The sequence below is a fragment of the Dipodomys spectabilis genome, unplaced genomic scaffold, assembly GCF_019054845.1.
Source record: "Dipodomys spectabilis isolate Male_0828 unplaced genomic scaffold, ASM1905484v1 ptg000083l, whole genome shotgun sequence".
In the NCBI taxonomy this organism is placed as follows: Eukaryota; Metazoa; Chordata; class Mammalia; order Rodentia; family Heteromyidae; genus Dipodomys; species Dipodomys spectabilis.
In genome coordinates, this window is record NW_024870760.1 from 3,303,198 (window position 1) to 3,327,664 (window position 24,467).

The 24,467-nt window shown below is 41.6% G+C and overlaps 1 protein-coding gene across 2 annotated transcripts; it reads left to right on the plus strand.

Moving 5' to 3' along the window:
* The first annotated feature begins 149 nt into the window (after positions 1-149).
* On the plus strand, positions 150-24,083 carry Psmg2 (proteasome assembly chaperone 2). 2 transcript variants are annotated; one of them, XM_042683668.1, is made up of 7 exons: positions 150-323; positions 3,441-3,612; positions 11,361-11,419; positions 16,268-16,386; positions 17,647-17,820; positions 22,694-22,814; positions 23,970-24,083. In XM_042683668.1, the coding sequence occupies exons 1-7, from the start codon at positions 267-269 to the stop codon at positions 24,060-24,062; spliced, it is 795 nt and encodes a 264-aa protein (XP_042539602.1). In that variant the 5' UTR covers positions 150-266; the 3' UTR covers positions 24,063-24,083. The 2 variants fall into 2 exon arrangements, with proteins under 2 accessions (XP_042539602.1, XP_042539603.1); XM_042683669.1 differs by having other exon boundaries at positions 3,441-3,507.
* Positions 24,084-24,467: the final 384 nt, after the last annotated feature.

A 24,467-nucleotide genomic window follows, 5' to 3' on the forward strand; every position in this document is an offset into this window, starting at 1 on the left:
TCGGTCACCTGGTCTTGGCAGCTGCCCCAAAGCTCTTCTTGTTTCCTCTCTCCACCCCTGGTGGCGACCTCTTTCAGCCCTGTGTGCCGGCAGGAAGCTGGACAGTCCCACAGAACCAGGCGCCGAGGGGATTGAAGGACCCTGTCGGCTAGGCGCCGGGCTCTGGGGACTGAACAGTGTGGAGTCGACGCCGATCTCAGGTTTCCGCTGTCCTAGCACCCTCGTTCTTCTCAAGTCCGGGTTCATACCTTTCCTCTCTGCCAAAAATGTTTGTTCCCTGCGGGGAGTCGGTGCCCGACCTCACGGGCTTCACCCTCTTGATGGTGAGTCTCGGCTTGAGCTGGCGGCTGCCGCCACCCGGACCCGGGCTAACCCACCCGACCTCGGGAGAAGTGGAGTTGTTTCTTCTGCTAAGGATTTTCAGCTTGAAAAAAAAAAAAATAGGAGGGAGGTTGGCAGATGTCCACATGGAACCTTTGGCGGTGCCACCAATAGTCGTCTACGAAATGTAGACTTCGTTGACTGTTAGGACGTTTTATGTGTGGGTATTACACATATACTGTACATACCTTGTGTGGGGCAGGCCTAAATTTTATCTTTGAAAGCCTGTTTCCGAATAGTGTAGAGATAGTCCTAAGCTAGCATATCATTGTCATTAGGCAACTACTGTTCGAGTAATAAAAGTAACGTTTGCCTGTGGACAGTGGTACCATTGCCGGCATTCAGTCATTGTTTCAGTAAGCAGGCTGTTAGGTATAAATATTAGCTTATTCTCAGAGAGTTTGCATTCTTTTGGAAAACTCGCGGAAATCAGTAAGATCAATATAATTAGGAAGTTTGAAAAACATACAGAAAAGCCTTAAGGTAATTGATAGGAGGAACACAACACATGGACCTGTGAAGAAAAGCTTCTTAGAGAAATTAATGTCTTTTACTGGGCTCCGATGGCTCATGCCTGTAATCTTAGCTGCTCAGCAGGCTGAGATCTGAGGACCAATGTTTGAAGCCAAACGAGGCAGAAAAATCTGAGGAACTCATCTCCAATTAACCAGCAAAAAAAATAAAACCGGGCCTCGGAAGGTGGCTCAGTGGTAGAGCGCTTGCCTTGCAATGCATGAGGCCCTGGGTTCGATTCCCCAGCATCACATAAGCAAAAAGAAAAAAAAGCCGGAAGTGGCGCTGTGGCTCAAGTGGTAGAGCGCTAGCCTTGAGCTGAAGAGCTGAGGGACAGCACCCAGGCCCAGAGTTCAGGCCCCACAACCGGACCCAAAATAAATAAATAAATAAATAAAACCAGCTAGAAGTGGAGGTGTGGCTCAAATGGTAGGGTGACAGCTTTAAGCAGATATGCAAAGCAGGAATATGAGGCCCTGAGTTCAAGCCCCAGTACAAAGCACAGAGAGGGGGAGGAGTTAATATCTGACACAGCATGGAGCATTGGGGCTGCAAAGAATGTGTAGTGGCACATTGGGAAGGAATTGTTTGGAGGCTCTGTGAATCCAGAAGACACCACTGGAGAATGTATTGTTTTTAGTGGTGTAAGACTAGAGAGAGAACTTTTATTCCAAGGGTCTTTTTAGTCAACAACATGGTGGCCGTCTAGGCACAGTTACTAACTGGAGTGATAAAGGGTAGAGTAGTAGCCTTATTGAAGTGGGTTAAATAAGTAAAAGCCTTACTAAGGTGTGTAGCTATATTTGAGATGGAGAATTGTGTATGTTGTGTATTCATCAGTTCAGAGATGAAGTTGTTAAGCTTTAGTGGACAACTTGGTGAAGTTTAGTTGGCTATGTAGGGTGAGAAGTGAGGTGACAGCTAGGAAAATACATGGAGTCATGAGAGGATTTTTTTTTTTTTTAGAATAAGAGGTATTAGAACATGTGTACATGCTGACAGGATTAATTTGTTAGTGAGGAAAGGAGGGATTATACACTTGAGGCTAACCAAAGTAACAAAATCATTGGGAAGGGAATTACTAGGTAGCCAGATGAGATTAATGAGAAGTTAGAAAATGCTTAGGAAATCCTGAAGATCAAAAGAAAACAGTTGTTGGAAGAATGCAATGGAGGAGCTCATTAAAGAGATACTTTGGGATACTGACCATGATGTCACCTAGCTAGTGGAGAGGCAGAGACAGGAAGATCCTAGTTCACTAGTAGCCTGAAAAAAAATAGTGAGATTGTCTCAAAACAAAACAACAAGAACAACAACAACAAAAAAGATGTGATGAATGCCTATAGTCTCAGGTGCTTGAGAAGCAAAAGAAGTAAGTTGGAGGCCAGCACAAGCAAAGTTATCATAAAATCCTATTTGAAAAACAAAACTAAAAGCAAAAGACCTAAAGGTATGACTCAAATGGTAAAGCACTTGCCTAGAGGTCCTGAATTCAGTCTCAAATACTGAAGGAAAAGAATACTTAGGATAGGAGACTGAGGCAGAGAGGATCTTGAGTTTGAGGCCAGCCTGGGTTATCATATATTCTATATTCTTTTTTTGGGGGGTCCAGTCATGGGGCCTGGACTCTGGGCCTAGGTGCTGTCCCTCAGCTCTTCAGCTCAAGGCTAGCGCTCTACCACTTGAGCCACAGCACCACTTCCAGCTTTTTCTTTTTGCTTATGTGGTGCTGAGAAATCGAACCCAGGGCCTCAAGCATGCAAGGCAAGCACTCTACCACTGAGCTACCTTCCCAGCCCCATATAGTCTATATTCTAAGGACTGAATCAGATGTAATTGATAAAGGAAAAGGAAGGAATTTCATAATTTAAGCCAATGAGGGAATAATTTTGCTCTTTTGTGAAATACAGATAAAAGGACAAGATTGGGCAAAGTTCAGATTGTACATATTGAATGAGCTTCCTATGCCATAATCTACATCCAGTAGATTGGAACTAGAAAATAATTGTGGGATATAGGTAGATATTTGGGTCTTTGTTGTTATAGGTATGTGTATGTAACATAAAAGGATCACTTCTGGGAGTGGATAGGGAAAGAGATAAGAAAGTAAGCAAACTGGCAGAAGGCCAAGATTGATTTTGTTTGTACCTCATATCCCTTAACACTTGGCTTTTTCACTGTCTGCACCATTCTTTTCCCAGAGTGATAAGATTCTTTAGCTTATTCAGGTATGTAGTCATTTTTCATCTGAAATGAGTCTTCTTGATCATCCTATTTAAAATTGAAATCGACTACAAGCACATTTACACTCACTTTTTCTCTATAGCACTTAAACATTGTTTATTACATGCAAGCCATTAGAATGGAAGCTTCATGAGGGCAGAAACGTCTGTTGGTTTGTTTTACTACATGAAATTCAATATGTACCTGTGCACCTGTACAAAAGCATTCAATTCTATTGCTTTGGTTATTACCTTCTGTTTAAACTTTTTAAAGAGCTGCTGATTTTGGTGACTCATTTAACATATCTTTTTTTTTTTTTCCAGCCAGCTGTATCTGTTGGGAATGTTGGCCAACTTGCAATGGATCTGATTATTTCTACACTGGACATGTCTAAGATTGGTTACTTCTATACAGATTGTCTAGTGCCAATGGTTGGAAACAATCCTTATGCAACTGCAGAAGAAAATTCAACAGAACTCAGTATCAATGCTGAAGGTATGTCTTTAGCATGGTTTTGTTTTTTGGATGGTTTTTTTTTTTAATATGTTGTTTTATATATGGTTTTTGACATGGGTCTTACTGTGCACCCCAGGCTGGCCTAGAACTAACTGTGTAGTCCAGATTGGCCTCAAAAAAAAACAAACCACAGGCTACTCAAGTGTTAAGAATTACAGGTGTATTCCACCACACTTGGCTTGAGTCTTTTTTTAATTTGGAATTAGACACAAAGGTGGGCATGGTGATACATACCTATAGCCTACTTACAAGGAAGGCTGGAGCAAGAGAATCATTTCAGCTCAGGAGTTTTAAGTCCAGCCTAAGCAACATAGCAAGAGCTTGTCTAAAAAGAAAAAAAAAGACAGGACCTAAAGAGCAATAGATAAATGAGCCCTGATGTTTAATGCTTAATGATGAAATAAAAAGCATAAGTTGGTTTTGATAGAAAGAAGAAAGACTCCAGTAGAACATTCCTAAGAGCTATAATTGAACCTCTGGTCTAAGAGAGCTCAGGGCAGTGTCCTCTAGGTCTGGAAAGAAAGGCTTAGTTTAAGTGAGCCCAAAGGCCTCGGCCACAGCAGGCGGGGCCTCCTTTCATCTGCATATCACTTTCTCCCCTTCTTGGTCTATGTTTCTTAGCTTGGGTCAGAAGACCCAGTGCCATGAGACTAAATGTAGTCTTTGTTTTTCTTTTTTTGTTGTTGTTGTTGGTTGTGGGGCCTGAACTCTGGGCCTGGGTGCTGTCCCTCAGCTCTTCAGCTCAAGGCTAGTGCTCTAGCATTTGAACCACAGAGCCACTTCTGGCTTTTTCTTCTTATATGGTGCTGAGGAATCGAACCTGGGTCCTCATATGCAAGGCAAACACTCTACCACCGAACCACCTTCACAGTCCTAGTCTTTGTTTTTCTGTAAAAGAATCCTAGACAATCAGTAAGAGAAGATGATAAACATACCCCATAGCATCTTCCCGCCCTAATATGAAGTTTATTGAGAAAGAAATAGAGAGAGAGAGAGAGAGAGAGAGTGTGTGTGTGTGTGTGTGTTGGTCCTGGGGCTTGAACTCAGGGCCTAGCCACTGTCCTTGAGCTTTTTAGTTCAAGGAAGCCACAGTTCTGACTTTTTGGTGGTTAATTGGAGATTAGAGTCTCATGGACTTCCTACCCAGCCTGGCTTTGAACTACAGTCCTTAGATCTCACCCTCCTAAGTAACTAGGATTGCAGGTATGAGCCACCAGTCTGGCTGTGATAGGATCTTGCTTTTTTTTTTTTTTTTTTTTGGTCAGTCATGGGGCTTGAACTCTCTGGGCCTGGGTGCTGTCCCTGAGTTCCTCAGCTCGAGGCTAGTGCTCTACCACTTGAGCCACAGGACCTTCCTGCTGGGCTGGCTTTGAATCTTGATCCTCAGATCTCAGCCTCCTGAGAAGCTAGAATTACAGGCATGAGCCACCATGCCTGGCTTAGGATCTTGCTTTTTGCCTTGGGCTAGCACAAAGAGATTGAGTTGTTTGATACTACCAATAGTATATGCTTTTCCTTGACCATAAGACTGTAATTTCTTCTTGACTGTCAGGCTTGATATCAGGGAACAATGGTTATAAATATAGGATAGAACCAAGTGAGTAGGGAAGAGTTCCTATTGATCATGAAGCACAAGAGCATCTAGTTGCTTCGTTTGATAGCCTCTTAATCATCTGTTTAACCATTTTTATTTTAAGTTTTAGCAGTCTTGAGGCTTGAACTTAGGGTCTGGTAACTGTCGCTGAGCTCTTCTGCTCAAGGCTAGTGCTCTGCCACTTTGAGCTCCACTTCCAGTTTTTTGGTAGTTAATTGGAAATAAAAGTCTCATGGGGACTTTCCTGCCTGGGCTGGCTTCAAACTGTAATCCTCAGATCTCAGCCTCTCGAGTAGCTAGGATTACAGATGTGAGCCACTGGTGCCTAGCTGCTTAACCATTGTAATGTCAAATCAGAAAGTGATAGAAAGGGCTGGGAAGGTGGCTCAGTGGTAGAGCGCTTGCCTTGCATGCATGAGGCCCTGGGTTCGATTCCTCAGCACCACATAAGCCGAAAAAAAAAAAAGCCGGAAGTGGCACTGTGGCTCAAGTGGTAGAGCATTATCCTTGAGCTGAAGAGCTGAGGGACAGTGCCCAGGCCCAGAGTTCAGGCCCTCTACGGGACCCAAAAAAAATAATAATAGACAGAAAGTGATAGAAGAGCTTGAGAGGCCATTGGTAGATTGAAAGACAAATGAACTAATATCTTAGTTATCATATATAAAGTTCTTAGCTTACAATAAAAAAAATCCTTTTGGGAAGTAATCTTACCACAGAAATTCCTGAAAGAAAGATAGCTTTGTTATTTTATGAAATTATTTTATGCCTTAAAAGATAAAAGATTTGACAGGCACCTGGCTTATGCCTATAATCCTAGCTACTCTGGAGGGTAAGATCTGGGGATCAAGATTTGAAGCCATCCTGGGCAAGAAGTGGAGCTGTGGCTCAAGTGGTAGAGCATTAACCTTGAGTACAAAAGCTCAGTGACAGCACCCAGACCTTTAATTTTAGGTGCTTTTTATTTCTTTATCTTTTTTTCTTTTTTTTTTAAGTTTTAATTTTTTTTTTATTAGTGCTGGGTATTGAGCTAGGTCCTTGTACTTCTAAGCAAGTGCTGTTCCACTGAGCTATATCCCTAGCCTTCCATAGCTAGATGAGGAAGACATGGCCTGGAGAAGTTCTGTGTTTGATAACTGGTGTATGATAACTGATGTAACTGAGATTCTTGTGTGTGTGTGTGTGTGTGTGTGTGTGTGTGTGTGTGTGTGTGTGTGTGTTGGAGAAGTTCTGTGTTTGATAACTGGTGTATGATAACTGATGTAACTGAGATTCTTTGTGTGTGTGTGTGTGTGTGTGTGTGTGTGTGTGTGTGTGTGTGTGTCAGTTGTGGGGCTTGAACTCTGGGCTTCGGCGCTGTCCCTGTGCTCTTCAGCTCAAGGCAAGTGCTCTACAGCTTGAGCCACAGCGCCACTTCTGGTTTTCTAGTGGTTTATTGGAGATAAAAGTCTCACTGACTTTCCTGCCCGGGATGGCTTTGAACCGCGATCCTCAGATCTGAGCCTCCTGAGTAGCTAGGATTATAGGAGTGAGCCACCAATGCCTGGCTTTGTAACTGAGATTCTAATCAAGGCAATGTAACCCCAAAAACCTTACCACTCTGCTATTGCATCTCACTCAAAACACACCCTACTGTGCTGTGGTCTCACACGCTGGCAGTAAATCAGTGCACGAATATAATTCTTACCTACTTTATTTATGCCTGTACTCAACCACTGGATCCCAGCCATTATTTTTTATTGTGAAAATACTGTACAGAGGAGTTACAATTACACGGGCAAGATAATGAGTACATTTCTTATCAAGCATTGTAGCCTCCTCCTTTGTTTCCCCTTCCCATCCTCCCCCCGCCCCCCCCCACCCAATCCTCCCCGTCCCTCCCCCCCAATCCTCCCTGTCCCCCCTTCCCTCCCCCCCTACGAAAGTTGTAAAGTTTGTTTTCGACATAATGACTTGTACATCTCATTGTTGCAATGGGTCCACCTGTATCCCTATTTAAATGCTTTGTTTTCCCCCTTCCCCTCCACAAATTATACCGACATCAAATACAGTGAAAGCAGGGGTTATACTGTGGGGGAGGGCCCAGCCATTTTTTTTTAAAGATGAGTTATTTAAAAAATGACATTCTATAACCTAATACATATATATGTATGTATATATGTGTATGTATGTGCATCTTAAAAGATAAAAATATTTTCTTACATAACTAAAATGACATTACTGTTAAAATTAGTATTTTCTAATATCTTCTTGTATCTCATCCTATTTTACTCAAAATATCACTTAAAACTAGCTTCTTCAGATCAGAACCTGTAATATATCTGACTGTTGTACCCTTGAATCATTTATTTTAGAAAATATGGGGCTGGGAAGGTGGCTCAGTGGTAGAGTGCTTGCCTTGCATGCATGAGGCCCTGGGTTGGATTCCTCAGCCACCACATAAGCAAAAAAGAAAAAAGCCAGAAGTGGCGCTGTGGCTCAAGTGGTAGAGTGCTAGCCTTGAGCTGAAGAGCTGAGGGACAGCGCCCAGGCCCAGAGTTCAGGCCCCCCGACCGGACTCAAAAAAAAAAAAAAATTAGAAAATAAAAGTCCCTTTTATTCTTCTTCATCATAAAACTGATCTATTGAAGAAAGTCTGACCCATAGACTATAAATATTACCTTCTGCATTTGTCTGGTCATTTCCTTGTGCTGTCATTTGGCTTATTCATCTAACTTTCGTAGTTTCCAAAACAAGCTAGGTCTGAAGGTTTGATTTAATATAAGATAGGTGTTGTTGGCTAAAATATATAAAGGGTGATGTTGTTTTCTATTACATCAGAAGAAAAAGTACAAGAAAACAGGATCCTAACTGATGGAAAATGTAGGAGTTGCTATTACTGAAGATGATGTGTCTTAGATAGTTTTTTTGTTTTTGTTTTTGTTTTTCTTTTTGGCAGTCCTGGAGCTTTTGAACTCAGAGCCTGGCACTCCCCCTGAACTTTTGTGCTCAAGGGTAGTACTCTACCACTTTGAGACAGGGTGCCATTTCTGGTTTTTGAGCGGTTAATTGAAGATAAGAGTCTCATGGGGATTTTTCTGCCTGGACTGGCTCCAAACCAATATCATCAGATCTCAGCCTCTTGAGTACCTAAGATTACGTGTGAGCCACCAGCATCCAGCTGTGTCTTAGATTGTAAGTTTAGTCTGCCTGTACCCTACAGATTACTTTTCACACCTATATCTGTTAAGTTGTACTGTATATGTATGTCAAAGATAGACTAGCAGCCTGTGTTTTCTTATACCTACTCTCTTTTTCCTCATTCCTAATTTTGCTGCTCTACTTCCTTTGGCCTGAATGTACCTGGGGCTCACTAGACTGACTTGCTGACTGTGGCATAATCCTTACTCTCACTATATCATATGAATCATAAGGAGATAATTCCCAGAAATTGTAACATGGGAGAACTGATTCTCAAAGCATTTGCTTAATTTAAGGTTATGTGCAGTCCTTCCTTTTTGTGTACATATATGCATTTGTGTTTATGTGTGTTTATGTGAGTATTGGCAATTGAATGAACTCAGAGCCTGAGTGCTGTCTCTCAGCTTTTTTGCTCAAAGTTCACACTTTAACACTTGAGCCACAGCTTACTTCCAGCTTTTTGTTTGTTAGAGTTAAGAGCCTTATGGATGGGGCTGGGAAGGTGGCTCAGTGGTAGAGCGCTTGCCTTGCATGCCTGAGGCCCTGGGTTCGATTCCTCAGCACCACATAAGCAAAAAGAAAAAAGCCGGAAGTGGCGCTGTGGCTCAAGTGGTAGAGCGCTAGCGTTGAGCTGAAGAGCTGAGGGACAGCGCCCAGGCCCAGAGTTCAAGCCCCATAACTGGACCCCCCCTTCCCCCCCCAAAAAAAAGAGCCTTATGGACTTCCCTAGCCTTAGCTGGCTTCAAACCTTGATTTTCAGTCTCAGCCTCCTGAGTAGCACCCAGCTAATGTGATCTCTTTATAGTATCTAAAAGCTTTATCTTAGGACTGAGGGTGTGGGTTAAGTGGCTGAGCATCTGTCTAACAAACATGAGGCCTTGAATTCGAATGCCAGTATTGCCTCCAAAAATCTTTTACTATAAAAGCTTAACCTTGGAGCTGGGAATGTAGCTTAGTGGTAGAGTGCTTGCCTAGCATGCGTAAAGCCCTGGGTTTGATTCCTCAGTACCACATAAACAGAAAAAACCAGAAGTAGTGCTGTGGCTCAAGAGCTAGAGTACTAGCCTTGAGCAAAAGAAACTAGGGTCAAGTGCCTAGGCCCTGAGTTCAAGCCCCAGGACTGGCGGGACAAGCCAGTTCAAGCCCCAGGAAAGGGAGGGAAGCTTAATCTTTAGCACAATTGACCTAGACCTGTCTCCTTAGTGGCTCTTTTGTTCATACAAGAACTTATTTGTAGATGTGAAATTGAGGAAAGGATCCTTAAGTGTTACTAGAATAGGCCCTTCTAAAATCTAGTGGAAGTTATTAATCTTCTTCCCAGAAAAAAAATATGTATACACATCAGCTCACAGAAAGTTTTATACTATTTCAGGGCCTTCGAAATGTTCTAAAGAATACAAGCATACGTATTCCATGATTTGATTATATGGCTAACATTCTCTTGCTTTTTACTATTTCTTCCATTAATCTCAGTAAGTGTTGCTGTTCTTAGAAGAGGGAAGTGTATCAGAAACTGAAAGTTTAGATTTCTTAAGAAATTTATTTGCTATAATACCAGAAATTTCTGGGGTATGTGGCCGGGGACGGGGGGTGGAAACCTCTGATTTTACATCTGAAGTCAGAAGAAAAGAAACTATTTTTAGAGATGTGGCTTGATGTGTTATGTAGTCCAGATCCAAACTCTTGGGCTCAAGCCGTCTGGTGCCTCACTTTCCACAGAAGTTAGGACAACTGAATGCATGTCATCATGCCAAGTTAAAAAAAAATACTTTTTTATGTTTTCTTACAGTTTAAAGATTAATATATTACATAGGATAAAGCTCATTGGCACATTTTAAGTTCCTTTTAAAATGTATTGTTTTAATCAGTTGATATGCTGCATATGTTTTAAAGCTGGATGTGGTACCATGTGCCTATAATCTCAACTTCTCAGAAGGCTGAGGCAGGAAAATTGTGAGTTGAAGGCCAGGCTAGGCAGCATAGTGAGACATCATCTTTAAAAAAGAAGCACATAAATTGTGTGTGTGTGTGTGTGTGTGTGTGTGTGTGTGTTATACATATGTTTGTGTTTATATATTTTTTGGTGGCTATTCTGGCGTTTGAACTCAGGGACTTGTGTTTGCTAGGCAGCTATTCTATCACTTGAGTCATAACCCCAGCCTTATCTCTTTTTATTTATTCTTTAATAGGGTCTTGGGGTTTTTTTGCTGGGAAAGCCTAGACCATGATCCTTCTATTTGTGCTTCCCAGGTAGCTGGGATGACAATTATACATCCACCTTATTATTGAGATTGGGTTTTGCTAACCTCTCAAACCATGATCCTCCCAATCTCCAACCACCATGTAGGTGTAGTTATAGGCATGAGCCACTATCCCCAATTTATATTGAAAATACTGAGATGACTGGGTGCTAGTGGCTCACGCCTGTAATCTTACTCAGGAGGCTAAGATCTGAGGATCGCAAGTTCAAGCCAGCCTGGGCAGGAAAGACTGTGAGACTCTTATCTCCAATAAACCGCCAGAAAATCAGAAGTGCCCTGTGGTTCAAGTGGTAGAGTGCTAGCCTTAAGCTGAAGAGCTAAGAGATAGCGCCAAAGCCCAGAGTTCAAGCCCCATAACTGACAAAAAAAGAAAAAGAAAATACTGAAATGCAAAAGCTATAATAATTCAGGTATTGTTTTATCATTAATAATTTCAACTTAGGGCTGGGAAGGGGGCTCAGTAGTAGAATGCTTGCCTTGCATGCATGAGGCCCTGGGTTCGATTCCTCAGCACCACATAAGCAGAAAAAACCAGAAGTGCTGTGGCTTAAGTGGTAGAGTGCTAGCCTTGAGCTGAAGAGCTGAGGGACAGTACCCAGGCCCAGAGTTCAGGCCTCACAACCAACAAAATAGTAATAGTAATAATAACAATAATTTCAACTTATTAACTTCTTATGATTTAATTTTCTTTGTAGTTTATTCATTGCCTTCAAGAAAGCTAGTGGCTCTTCAGTTAAGATCTATTTTTATTAAGGTTGGTATGTTACATTTACTTTTTAAAATTTATTAAAGTAAAATGCAATGAGAAAGTCTCATTAAGAATTAAAATTTTAAAAATCATTTCTACTATGTTATATGTATGGTTAAAAATAATGTGACCCTACAGAGAAATAACTTCATAATATTTCAGTATATTCCTCTTATTTCATGGTTATATAGAAGGGAATTGAGGCTTATATCTTGGATATTATGACATTTTCCATTCAGGTACTATTGGTAACAAATGTAGGTGTATCAATATTATAGATTTATTCCATTTGAATTACATTTCAGCCCCAAACATCATTGTATAAATTATGTGTATGTCAAGTTACATACATAAAGTACATAAATATCTTTCCACTGCTACCACTTAAGAAAAACCAGTCATCTGGCAGTTAGCTGGGTATAGAATCCAGGACCCCCCTCATGCTAGGCAACTGCTCTGCTACACTGACAATGAATGAAAACTTTAGTTGTCAGTTATACTAGTCATGTTTCCAGTGCTCAGTGGCCACACGTGACAAGAGGTTCATCACTATGATCCCTGGAGAGTTCTTCTGGACAGCTGCTCCACATGATCTGACCTTCAGCCCTACTGGCTGCCTGCCTAATAGTTTACACACATTGGGTTCCCACTGTTTCTCTGCTTGGAATGCTTTCCTTCTTGAGAACCAAATATCTTACTTCCTTTATTCTTTATCTAAATATTACTTCATCTGAAAGGTCTTCCCTGTCTACCCTTTCCGTGTTCTCTATTCTATGTTCATTTTCATCAAAAATCATGACTAGGGCCAGGCACTGTGGCCCAGTGCTGCAATTCCACTTACTAAGGAGGTGGAGATGGAGATGATTGCAGCTTGAGGCCAGCTCAGGTAAATAGATCCTATAACAGTTAATAAGCCAGACATAGTGGTTACCTGTAATCCCTACTACTTGGGAAGCCATATGTAGGAAATTCTCAGTCTGAGGCTGGCCTGAAAAATAACTAAAACTAAAAGAACTGGTGGTGTAGCTCAAGTTAAAGAGTACCTGACTACCAAGTGTGAGGCCATAAGTTCAAACCCCAGTACCACCAAAAATAAATGAAAAACATCAGTACTTGACATGTCATGTGTGTGTTTATTACCTACCTCTCTAGTGGAAAGTAAACATTCTGAGAGAATCAGGCCTGTGGTATTCACTCTTTTACCACAGCTCCTACAGCAGTGCTTTGTTCATAGAGATATTCTCAGTAAGTATTGGTTGAGTGGCTTATTTGAAATTAGTCGAGCACCATTTGTTCAGGATGTCAGAAATATATGAGGTTGTTTGGTTTTTTGAGATAGTCTCACTGTGCTATTCAGACAGGCCTCAAACTTGCTACCCTCCTGCCTCAACTTCTCAAGTAATGGGATGACAGGCCTACACCACCACACTCAGTTGGTAATAAGGGATTTTTGTGTGTGCATGTGTCGGTCATGGTGCCTGAACTCTGGGCCTGGGTTCTATCCTTCAGCTCTTCAGCGCAAGTATAGCACACTACCACTTGAGACACGGCACTAGTTCCGGCTTTTTTTGTTTATGTAGTGCTGAGGAATCGAACCCAGGGCCTCATGCATGCAAGGCAAGCACTCTACCGCTGAGCCACCTTCCCAACCCGAAATAGGGGATTTTTAGTGGCAAGGTTAACTCTATAAAACATGTTTTCACTTTTTATTGAAGTATACATAGAGCGAAGGACACAGTTCATAGATATATAGCCTGATGAGTTTTCACAAAGTAAACTATGAAACCCAGCCTCCTGGTCAAGAAATAACCTTTCAAAGGACCATGATCCTTCTCACATAGATGGCATCTTTAATAGTGTGTGTTCCTCTAGCTTTCTGTATGCGACATTCTGTCTGTGATGTTTATCCATTTTGTTGCCAGTGACAAGTGTTCATTCTTTCTTTTGGCATCCTGCTGTGTAAGTAAACCATACCTGCCAGTAGCTTGAGGCTACCAGGAACAGTGCTGCTTTCATCATTTGTGAATTTATAAGACTCCTTTCTTCATTAAAAGAGTTAGTACTTGAGTTTTGCATGGAGAGTAACCTACCTTTATAGATTATGCCACATGGCATTTTGGTCCTCTTCCAGTGTCTTTTTTTTTTTTTTTGTCTGTCATGGGGCTTGAACTCTGGGCTTGTGTGCTGTCCCTGGGCTCTTCAGCTCAAGGCAAGCGCTCAACCACTTGCCACAGCATCACTTCCAGTTTTCTAGTGGTTTATTGGAGATAAGAATCTCATGGCCTTTCCTGCCTGGGCTAGCTTTGAACCACGATCCTCAGATCTTAGCCTTCTGAGTAGCTAGGATTACAGGTGTGAGCCACTGGCCCCCAGCCCAATGTCATTATTTTGGGGGGGGTCCAGTCGTGGGGCCTGAACTCTGGGCCTGGGCGCTGTCCCTCAGCTCTTCAGCTCAAGGCTAACACGCTACCACTTGAGCCACAGCACCACTTCCGGCTTTTTTTCTTTTTGCTTATGTGGTGCTGAGGAATCGAACCCAGGGCCTCATGCATGCAAGGCAAGCACTCTGCCACTGAGCCACCATCCCAGCCCCGCAATGTCATTTTTAAAATTGAGATATGTACCAGGAGGTGATGGCTCATGCCTGTAATCCCAGCTACTCAGGAAGCTGAGATCTGAGGATCATGGATCAAAACCAGCCTGGGAAGAAAAGTCCCTTTGAGACTCTAATCTCCAATCAACTACTCAAAAAACAGTTGTTGCTGTGGCTTAAAGTAGTAGAGTGCTAGGATTGAGCAAAAGAGCTTAGGGACAGTACTCCCAGGCCCTGAGCTCAAGCCCTACAACCTACAAAAAAATTGAAATAGGCAATTTATATGCTTCTGAGTTAACTCTGGAGATGTAAATAATGATTTTTAAATAGTAAACATTTACTGAGCATGGTTTCTTTACACTAACACTATTTGAAATATATATATTAGTCTACTTTAATCTTCACAATTCCATGAGGCAGCTACTGACATTATTCATTAGGTGAGAAGTGAAACCCAGGAAAGTTAAGCAATTTCCTGAGGCATACACTCCTGAAGAACTGGAGACAGCATTCTACTTCAGACAACTTGCCTCTTTCTGGTGTTATACTGTTTTTTCTCTTTGTGTGTCTCTATCTCTTTCTCTTTCTCTTTTTCTTTTTTCTCTCTCTTCCCTTTCTTCCCTCTCTTCCTTTTCTCCCCTCTCTACTCCCTCCTCTTTTTCTCCCATCCCTCTCTCTTTTTTCAATGCTGAGAACCAAACTCGGGGCCTTGCACTTACTACACAAGCACTCTTCTACAGAGCTAAATCCCCGTACACCTGCTGTCTTTTTTATAATTAGCCATTTTTCACTTCCATTTTAAATTTTAGCAACTATTTTTCATTTTCATAAAGCAGGTCCCCCTCCCCAAAATTTTGTAACTCAGATTTGGCAATTGTTAAAATGTTGTCACACCTGCTTGATCTTTCTGTGCCTACAAACACACACACACACACACACACACACACACACATTTTCTGTAAACTAATCCAGAAATTGGCTAGCAATAGGATACTTCACCCCAAGTGTCCATACTTTCAACAGCAAGGACAGGTTGCTAGGGCTTTGACTCTGCCTAGTATGCATGAGGCTTGTGGACAGTGTTCTGTGCCACAAAAAAGGGCATTCTTGTCACAACCATAACACTTGAAAAAATCAGCATATAATAACTTATTATAAAGTGTTACTCAGGGAGAGAATGAGGGAACAGATGATACTGTATAAAAGGAAATGTACTTATTACCTGATTTGTGTAAGTGTAACCCTTCTGTATATCACCTCTAAAAGGTGTTACTCACTTATTTCCAAAATTTCTTTCAGTTTTGGATTCAGTCAAGAATCACATGTTGGGCTGGGAAGGTGGCTCAGTGGCAGAGCGCTTGCCTTGCATGCATGAGGCCCTGGGTTCGATTCCTCAGCACCACATAAGCAAAAAGAAAAAAAGCCGGAAGTGGTGCTGTGGCTCAAGTGGTAGCGTGTTAGCCTTGAGCTGAAGAGCTGAGGGACAGCGCCCAGGCCCAGAGTTCAGGCCTGACAACTGGCAAAAAAAAAAAAAAAAGAATCACATGTCATAGTCTTCCTCTTCTTTCTATTTGTTGTTGTTGGTGGTGGTGGTGGTGGTGGTGGTGGTGGTGGTGGTGGTGGTGGTGGTGGTGGTGGTGGTGGTGGTGGTGGTGATTGTGGGGCTTGAACTCTAGGTCTGGGTCCCTGAGCTCTACAGCTCAAGACAAGCACTCTACCACTTGAACCACAGCAAGACTTCCGGTTTTCTGGCGGTTAATTGGAGATAAGAATCTCACAGACTTTCCTTGCCTGGCTGGCTTTGAACCACGATCCTCAGATCTCAACCTCCTGAGTAGCTAGGATTACAGGCATGAGCCACCAGCTCTTGGCTTTCTTTCTATTTTTCCCTGTATTATTTTGAGAAAGGAGGCCGTGTGTCCATCACTCTGTAGTCATCTAGTGATTTCTTCATGATTAGATTTCAGTCAGAAATTTCTAGCAATGACCATGTGATAAATATTAACAGTAGATTACTTAAGTAACAGAAAGGGAAATTATATTTAGAGTAGAATATTTTGGAATCTAGAGTTCTCAAAAAATTGTAAAAATAAATAAATCACTGCCCTTTTTATTTGCAGTTTAAAAATAGTGGATCTGACAGTACTAATAATTTTATTTTCCAGAAATTGTCATTATCACATAAAGTTGACAAAATATTATATAGAATATTCTTATAACTAAGATCTCATTTTGTTTTTACTATTTCTTGTCATACAAAGTACAAAGCCAGGCCATTCTGTGAAAAACTGCTTTCCTGGGTGAAAAGTAGTAATTGTTCCAGGGTTATTGTTCTCTCGAGCAGCCATTCATCTCACTGTAATGATCTCCAGCTTCGCAGGTATGTTCCTGTCTTTATTAATGCTTTACTCTGATCACTTTTCTGTTGAAAGGTTCAGATAAATTCTTAAAGCCATGTATATCCTTACCTCTCCTAATTTGGTAGAGTAGGTGGAGAGGTAAGTATAGTTGGGTAGATCCTCTGAGGTTAGTATGTCTGAGTACAGGGAAGGCTTTGGTGGGAAAAGTTTTAGAACCATACCAATAGTATTTGCCCTTGTGTATGGCCATTGCACAGAACTTGACTGACTGAGAGGAAAAAGGATACCCAAGATTTATTGATTGATAAATTTTTGTGTGTGTGGCACTAGTGTTCAAACCCAGAACTTGAGCCCCATCCCCCACTCTATTGACTGAGAACTTTCGAAAAATTAAACTGATACACTATACTGATATATTATCTTCATTTATGTTCATATTCAATCATCTGTAATTGTATAAATCCATTTGTCTCTTGGAAAGCTTCATAGCATGTCAGAGTGAGTCCTTAAATATGAGACAAAGTATCCTAGAAGTAGAAATATAAAGTCTTACATTTTATCATTATCATAGAAAGTTGATAAAAGTATTATATAGACTGCTCATTATACTCTAAAATCTGACTATTAAGTTATAGTTTACTGTGTATACACCCAGATGAAAAATATCAAGTCCATAATCACCTTTCAAAATGAGCTAATTTCTAGGACTATCAAAATACACATAGGAATCATGGCAGAAAGGAAGGTTGCTATTAGAAGTAGATTTGTTTTTTTTGTTTGTTTGTTGTTATTGTTTTTTTTGTCAGTCAGCGGGGCTTGAACTCTGGGCTTGGGTGCTGTCCCTCAGCTCCTCAGCTCACGGCTAGCGCTCTATCACTTGAGCCACAGCGCCACTTCCAGTTTTCACAGTGGTTTATTGGAGATAAGAGCCTCACACTTTTCCTGCCCCTGCTGGCTTTGAACTGAGATCCTCAGATTTCAGCCTCCTGAGTAGCTAGGATTATAGGCATGAGCCCAGCAGTAGATTTGTTTTTATAGTGGCTTTGCCTTGGTTTAAATTTTCCTCTGTTTACAATTCCTCTCCTAAATATATAAATAGTAACCTAGAGTGATTATTTTTGCATAAATTATCCTTCCACAATCTTCTGAGACTGGTATTTTGCCTATGCAATAAGATATATGGAAATCAAGGTAATTTACATAGAAACCTGGTATTTGCCACTTACAAGTGTTAATATTTGTGAATTTTCTAAAAATGCAAATTATCTGATTGTTTTTAGTACTCCCTTCCGGTACCTACTGACACCTTCTATGCAAAAGGGTGTTCTAAATAAAATAAAGAGCCTTAACTGGGAAGAAATGGAAAAAAGTCCATGCATTCCTCAAATGAATGATTCTGAATTATGTATCCGTATTCCGGGAGGAGGTATCACAAAAGCACTCTATGATGAAAGGTGAGTTTGCTTGAATTTTGTTACTTATTTTATTTAAAAATAAAATTGGTGCCAGGAGCCAGTGGCTCACGCCTGTAATCCTAGCTACTCAGGAAGCTGAGGTCTGAGGATTGCTGTTCAAAGCCAATGCAGGCAGGAAAGTCCATGAGACTCTTATTGCCAATAAACCACTAAGAAAACTGGAAGTGCTACTGTGGCTCAAGTGATAAAGCGCTATCCTTGAGCTGAAGAGCACATGGACAGCACCCAGGCCCAAACTTCAAGCCCCACAACCAACAAACAAAACAAAACAAGATAAAATACAATAAAATTGGCAATGTGGGCTATATAGTGAGACCCTATCTCAAAAGAAAAAAAAAGCTGGGTACTGGTGGCTCTCATCTGTAATCCTAGCTACTCAGGAAGCTAGGATGTGAATAGTACAGTTCAAATCCAACCTGGGCAGGAAAGTGCATGAGGCTGTTATTTCCAGTTACCCACCAGAAAACCAGAAGTGGTGTTGTGGCTCAAAGTGGTAGAGCACTAGTCTTAAGAGAAAGAGCTCAGAGAGGACTGGGAAGGTGGCTCAGTAGTATAGTGCTTGCCTCGCATGCATGAGGCCCTGGGTTCAATTCCTCAGCACCACGTACGCAGAAAAAAGCCAAAAGTGGTTCTGTGGCTCAAGTGGTTGGGCACTAGCTTTGAGCTAAAGAGCTGAGGGACAGTACCCAGGCCCAAAGTTCAGGCCCCACGACCAACCAAAAAAAAAAATAGCTCAGGGACAGTGCCCAGGCACAGAGTTCAAGCCCCACAACTGACAAAAAAAAATTAAAAAGGAGCTGGCTATAGTGGCTCACACCTCTGAATCCTGTCTTTGATCCTGCCTAGTCAAGAGACTGAAATTGGGAGGATTGTGGTTTGATGTCAGCCTGAGAAAAAAGTTGTTGAGCTATGAAAGCTGGACACAGTGGCTTAAGCCCAGCCATAAGTAGAGAATTGTGGAAATGGAACTGGCTCACGTAAAGCACCAGCACTGAGTGAAAAAGCCAAGGGCAGCACCCAGGCCCTGAAATTAAGCCTCAGTACTGGCACACCAAAGGAAAAAAAAAAAGGATTTCAGGCCAGAGAAAAATCAAAACAAAAATAACCAAAACCTTTTTTTGCTTTAGAGGTATGGTTCCAGGGATTGAGGGTTGGCTAGCAAAAACAAAGCCTTGAGTTCAAACTCTGGTATCAAAAAAATAAAAGAAGAAGAAAAAGAAAAAACTTAATTGGTACTATGGCTCACATCTGTAGTCTCAGTTCTCAGAATGCTGTGACCAGAGAATCACTTGAGTGTAGGAGTTCTATATCAGCCTGGTAAAATAGTGAGACCTTGTCTCAAAAAATTACATATACGGGCTGGGAAGGTGGCTCAGTGGTAGAGTGTTTGCCTTGCATGCCTGAGGCCCTGGGTTCTATTCCTCAGCAAACATAAGCAGAAAAAGCCGGAAGTGGCGCTGTGGCTCAAGTGGTAGAACGCTCGCCTTGAGCTGAAGAGCTGAGGGACAGCGCCTAGGCCCAGAGTTCAGGTCCACGACCGGCAAAAAAAAAAAAAAAATTACATATACGTACATACATATATCTATATCTCTATATATAATAAAGTATATTGGATTACTTACTGGACCTTTGGGAATGTATTTATCAATATATTCTATAAAATATCTTCAGGAGAAAGATTTAAATTTTATCTGTAGGTTGGTCTCTGAAAAGCTGCATTTAATACTGTATTAAGTGTGACATCTTAGGAATCCTGATAATTAATATAGCCTGTTAAACTTTTTCGAAAATGGCATTAAAGCCATTTTTGTTCACACCTATAATTCTAGCTACTCAGAAGGCTGAGATCTGAGAATTGCAGTACAAAGTCAGCCCAGGCAGGAAAGTCTGTGAGACTCTTACCTCCAATTAATCACCAGAAAACTGAAAGTGGTGCTGTGGCTCAAGTGGTAGACCACTAGCTCAAGTACAGCACCCAGACCCCAGAGTTCAAGCACCAGGACCTGCACACAAATAAAAAATACTAAGAATATTCTGTGTATAATTGAGAAAAATATAGACTTTTGTTGGTGAGTGGAGTGCTAAAAGTATTCATTCTCTTTGTGTGTGTGTGTGTGTGTGTGTGTGTGTGTGTGTGTGTGTGTGTGTGTGTGTGTGTGTGTCTGTCTGTGTCTGTCTGTCTGTCTGTCTGTCTGTCTGTCTGTGTCTGTTTATCTTGGGGCTCCAAATCAGGGCTTGGGTGCTGTCCTTGAGCTTTTGCTCAAGGATAGCATTCTACCACTTGAGCCACAACTCTTCTACTACTTTGGCACTGGGCCAAAGTAATGATTCTTTACCTTCCATTTTTAACAAAGGGTAGCATTGAAACTTCTCTGGCTTTTTGTGTCACAGCAGTAGTAGAAGCAGTGTAAGTTTCAGACCACAAGCCTTCCTAATGTGTAATTGAAGCAAGAGCATCTAGAATTAAACTTCCCTAACCAGGTGCCAGTGGCCCATGCCTGAAATACTCTCTACATAGCATACTGAGATCTGAGGATCACAGTTCAAAGCCAGCTTAGGCAGAAAAGTCTAAGAGACTCATCTCCAGTTAACTACAAAAAGCCAGAAGTAGTGTTGTGGCTCAAGTGGTAGAACACAAGGCTTGAGTAAAAGAAGCTCAGGGACAGAGCCCAGGCCCAGAGTTGAAGCCCTAGGGCCGGCAAAACAAAAAAAAACAGACCTCTCTGACTCTCAGGACTCATGATCGGAGGCCCATGCAAAGATTGAGAGCCTCTGAAAGATTTAAGGATGGCAAAGTGAGATAATACGAGCAAGGCAAAAAAAACTTTACTTTTCTGTTTGCTAGAGATGGATCTGTGGCCAACCAGCTGAGTATCAAGCCAGTCTCTGAGCTTACACAATCTCCTGTGTATTCTTAGTCTCCTACTTAGGAACTACGTGGTTGTCAGTCCTGTACTCAAACCTTTTCTTTTTTTTTATGTTTTTTATTGTTAAAATACTGTACAGGGGGCTGGGAAGGTGGCTCAGTGGTAGAGCGCTTGCCTTGCATGCCTGAGGCCCTGGGTTCGATTCCTCAGCACCACATAAGCAAAAAGAAAAAAGCCGGAAGTGGCGCTGTGGCTCAAGTGATAGAGCGCTAGCCTTGAGCTGAAGAGCTGAGGGGTAGTGCCCAGGCCCAGAGTTCAGGCCCCACGTCTAGACCCGCCCCCCCCAAAAAAAAAGAGAAAAGAAAATACTGTACTGAAGGGTTACAGCTAGATGGGCAAGGTAATGAGTACATTTCTTATCAAGCATTGTTGCCTCCTCCTTTGTTTTCCCCCTACCATCCCACAACTACATTTCCCCCCTCCCCTCGCACATTTTCTGATAGTTCTAAGAAAATCTGTAAGAAGAACTCTGAATGTTTTTCTTATAGTTCTTGGTTTGGGGAAATAGTTTTGCTTTGTTGGCAAAGCGGAAACTGCACCGACATCGTGTCAACTGATCACTGGCGTTGAGGCCTTTATAGCAATATAGAAAGTTGACAGCTGAAGTTAGACTTATTTTAAATCACTTCCACTCTATACCTTTTCCAGTTACCCAGGTATGGTGGTATACATCTGGAATCCCAGCACATAGGAGGCTGAGATAGGAGGACCTATTTGAGGCTGTGTAGTAAAGCTCTGTCTCAAAAATAAACCAAAAGAACCCCTGTAGGCTAATCATATTTTCAGTCTGCTTTGTTTTATTTGGTAGCTCTGTAGGGGTTTTTTGGTGGCCTTATCCTTGCTGGGAAGACTCTACCACTTGAGCGTGTGTGTGTGTGTGCGTGTGTGTGTGTGTGTGTGTGTGTGTGTGTCTGTCTGTCTGTAGACTCTACCACTTGAGCGTGTGTGTGTGTGTGTGTGTGTGTGTGTGTGCCCTTTCCTGGGGGGCTTGAACTCAGGGCCTAATACTGTCCTTTAGTTTTTTTGGTCAAGGCTGATGCTCTGCCAATTGAATAACAGCTCTACCTCTGGCTTTTGGGGAGCGAACTGAAGATAAAAGTCTCATAGACTTTTCTATCTTAGCTGGCTTCAAAATACAATCCTCTCTGATCTCAGCCACCTGAGTAGCTAGAATTATAGGCATGAACCATTGGTATCCTGCAGTTTCAGTGTCTCTAAGTTTGTTGCCTTATCATAATAGTTCACATGTCCATTGTCTGTGTTATATATATGTCACTGTCTCTGTACTTTGCCACCATGATCTCTATTATTCCTCATGACAGTTTTTGATGTGGATTCTGTTACCTTTCTGAGGATCACTGTTCACACTTTTAGGTAGGAATGTAAGAGTTTGAATCCTGGCATTCTGTCCTGGTTCTTGTTCTGAATCAATTCATTTGTGAAACAGACAACTAGAGCTTCCTCAAGGAGTGTCATACAGATTGATTCATAAAATTTGCGGTGTTTTGCATGTATGAAATACATAACAGTATCCGTAACAGTTTCTTTCTTTATTCCCGTCTTGCACCTTTCCTTCACTACTTTAATAAGAAAGGTGTTATTTTCGTTCAGTCTCTTTTTTTCTTCAATCTTCTGAAGTAGGTTTTGGGAGTAGATCAGAAGGTACCTAATGTGCTATAATCAAGGATAGACAACATGGTTTTTCCTGTACCCTTGGGGTGAGACACCAACTTGCACATTCCCCATGAGGCTACACATAGAATGTTTATGGGGCAATGTAGACCAGCAAATCATCTTAGGATGTTATATCTTTTCCTTGCCTAAAATTTTACCAGGCAGGTTAACCTACTTGTAAAATTAACACACTAGAATCAGCATCTTCTATCAGGGGAAGAATATTAAATTGTTCTTTTTATTTCTTTTAGCTGTTCTAAAGAAATTCAAATGGCAATTCTGCTGAAATTTGTTTCAGAAGGGGATAATATCCCAGATGCGTTAGGTCTTGTCGGGTACCTAAATGAATGGCTTCAGATAATCAAACCATGCGTAAGTTTTATTACAGCATGTCTGTCATTTTTCTAGTTATATATTCATCAACTTGCATTTGCTATATTATATAAGTATACTAGATAAATGATGGGTTGGATCAAAATTTAATTTAAGCCGAATTTCTGAAAATAAGATAATTAGCCAATCTATTTCTTACAGTTGTTTGATTAAAACCAATTTTTCAGAAGAAAGTCTGAGTTCATTGTGTTCGTTGCTTGTGCTACAATAACTATGCCAGACATATTCTTTTAAGAATGAACAGGTAGGACTGGGAAAGTGGCTCATTGGTAGAGTGCTTGCCTTGCATGCATGAGGCCCTGGTTCAATTCCTCATCACCACATAAGCAGAAAAAGCCAGAAGTGGTGCTGTGGGTTAAGTGGTAAAATGCAGCCTTTAGCTGAAGAGCTGAGGAACAGCGCCCAGCCCCAGAGTTCAGGCCCATGACTGACAAAAAAAACAAAACAAAACAAAAAAACGAATGAGCAGGTATTCTGTGAAGTTTAGTATTATTTTAGGGAAATAAAAAGTATTGCTATATGAGTCATAATGAAGACGGTGGATGAGTTCATTGCATCATAGGAATGCAGCGGCTTTTAGGCAGAACGGAAGCACCACAGGGCTGCTTTATATCCTGGGTAACTGATGCTTTTGCTAAGAAAAATGGAAGCTAGTCACTTTGTTTTCCAACTTCTATTCCTTTTTAATTTGATTTTACTTAATAGGCCTTTGTAGCCATTCTGGCATATGTAGATTGTTTGAAACTAGAGTATGTCTTCACTTGATATGAAAACATAGGAACTTATTAATTTTTCCTAACAGTAAGACCTAAAAGTATCAAAACCAGAAGGGAGATACGGCAACAAAACTGAGGGATTAAAGTATTTTGTTCAAGCCGGGGCGCTGGTGGCTCACGCCTGTAATCCTAGCTACTCGGGAGGCTGAGATCTGAGGATCGCAGTTCAAAGCCAGCCCGGGCAGGAGAGACCGTGAGACTCCGATCTCCAATAAACCACCAGAAAACCGGAAGTGGCGCTGTAGCTCAAGTGGTAGAGCGCTCGCCTTGAGCTGAAGAGCTGAGGGACAGCGCCCAGGCCCAGAGTTCAAGCCCCACAGCCGACTAAAAAATAAAAAAGTATTTTGTTCATTTACAGAGTGAAGATCCTACAGCGTCTGCATTACCCTGGAAGCTCCCCAGCTCCTGGAGACTGCTCTTTGGCAGTGGTCTTCCCCCTGCACTTTTTTGATCTGTTGCACCTTTTGTCCCAGACACTTAATACCAACACAACTAACTGTCCAGAGAATATTAGGAAATCCTAACTTGTCACAGAAAATCCCAAAGACAAAGGAGTAATCATAAGGTTTTTTGTTGTTGTTGTTGTTGTGTTTTTTTGTTGTTTTTTTTTTGTCAGTTGTGGGGCTTGAACTCTGGGCCTGGGCGCTGTCCCTCAGCTCTTCAGCTCAAGGCGAGCGCTCTACCACTTGAGCCACAGTGCCACTTCTGGCTTTATCTGCTTATGTGGTGCTGAGGATTTGAACCCAGGGCCTCATGCATGCAAGGCAAGCACTCTACCACTGAGCCACCTTCCCAGCCCCAACATAAGGTTTTTGCCAGCTTTTCCTCACATACAACAAATGTAAATTTTGTACAA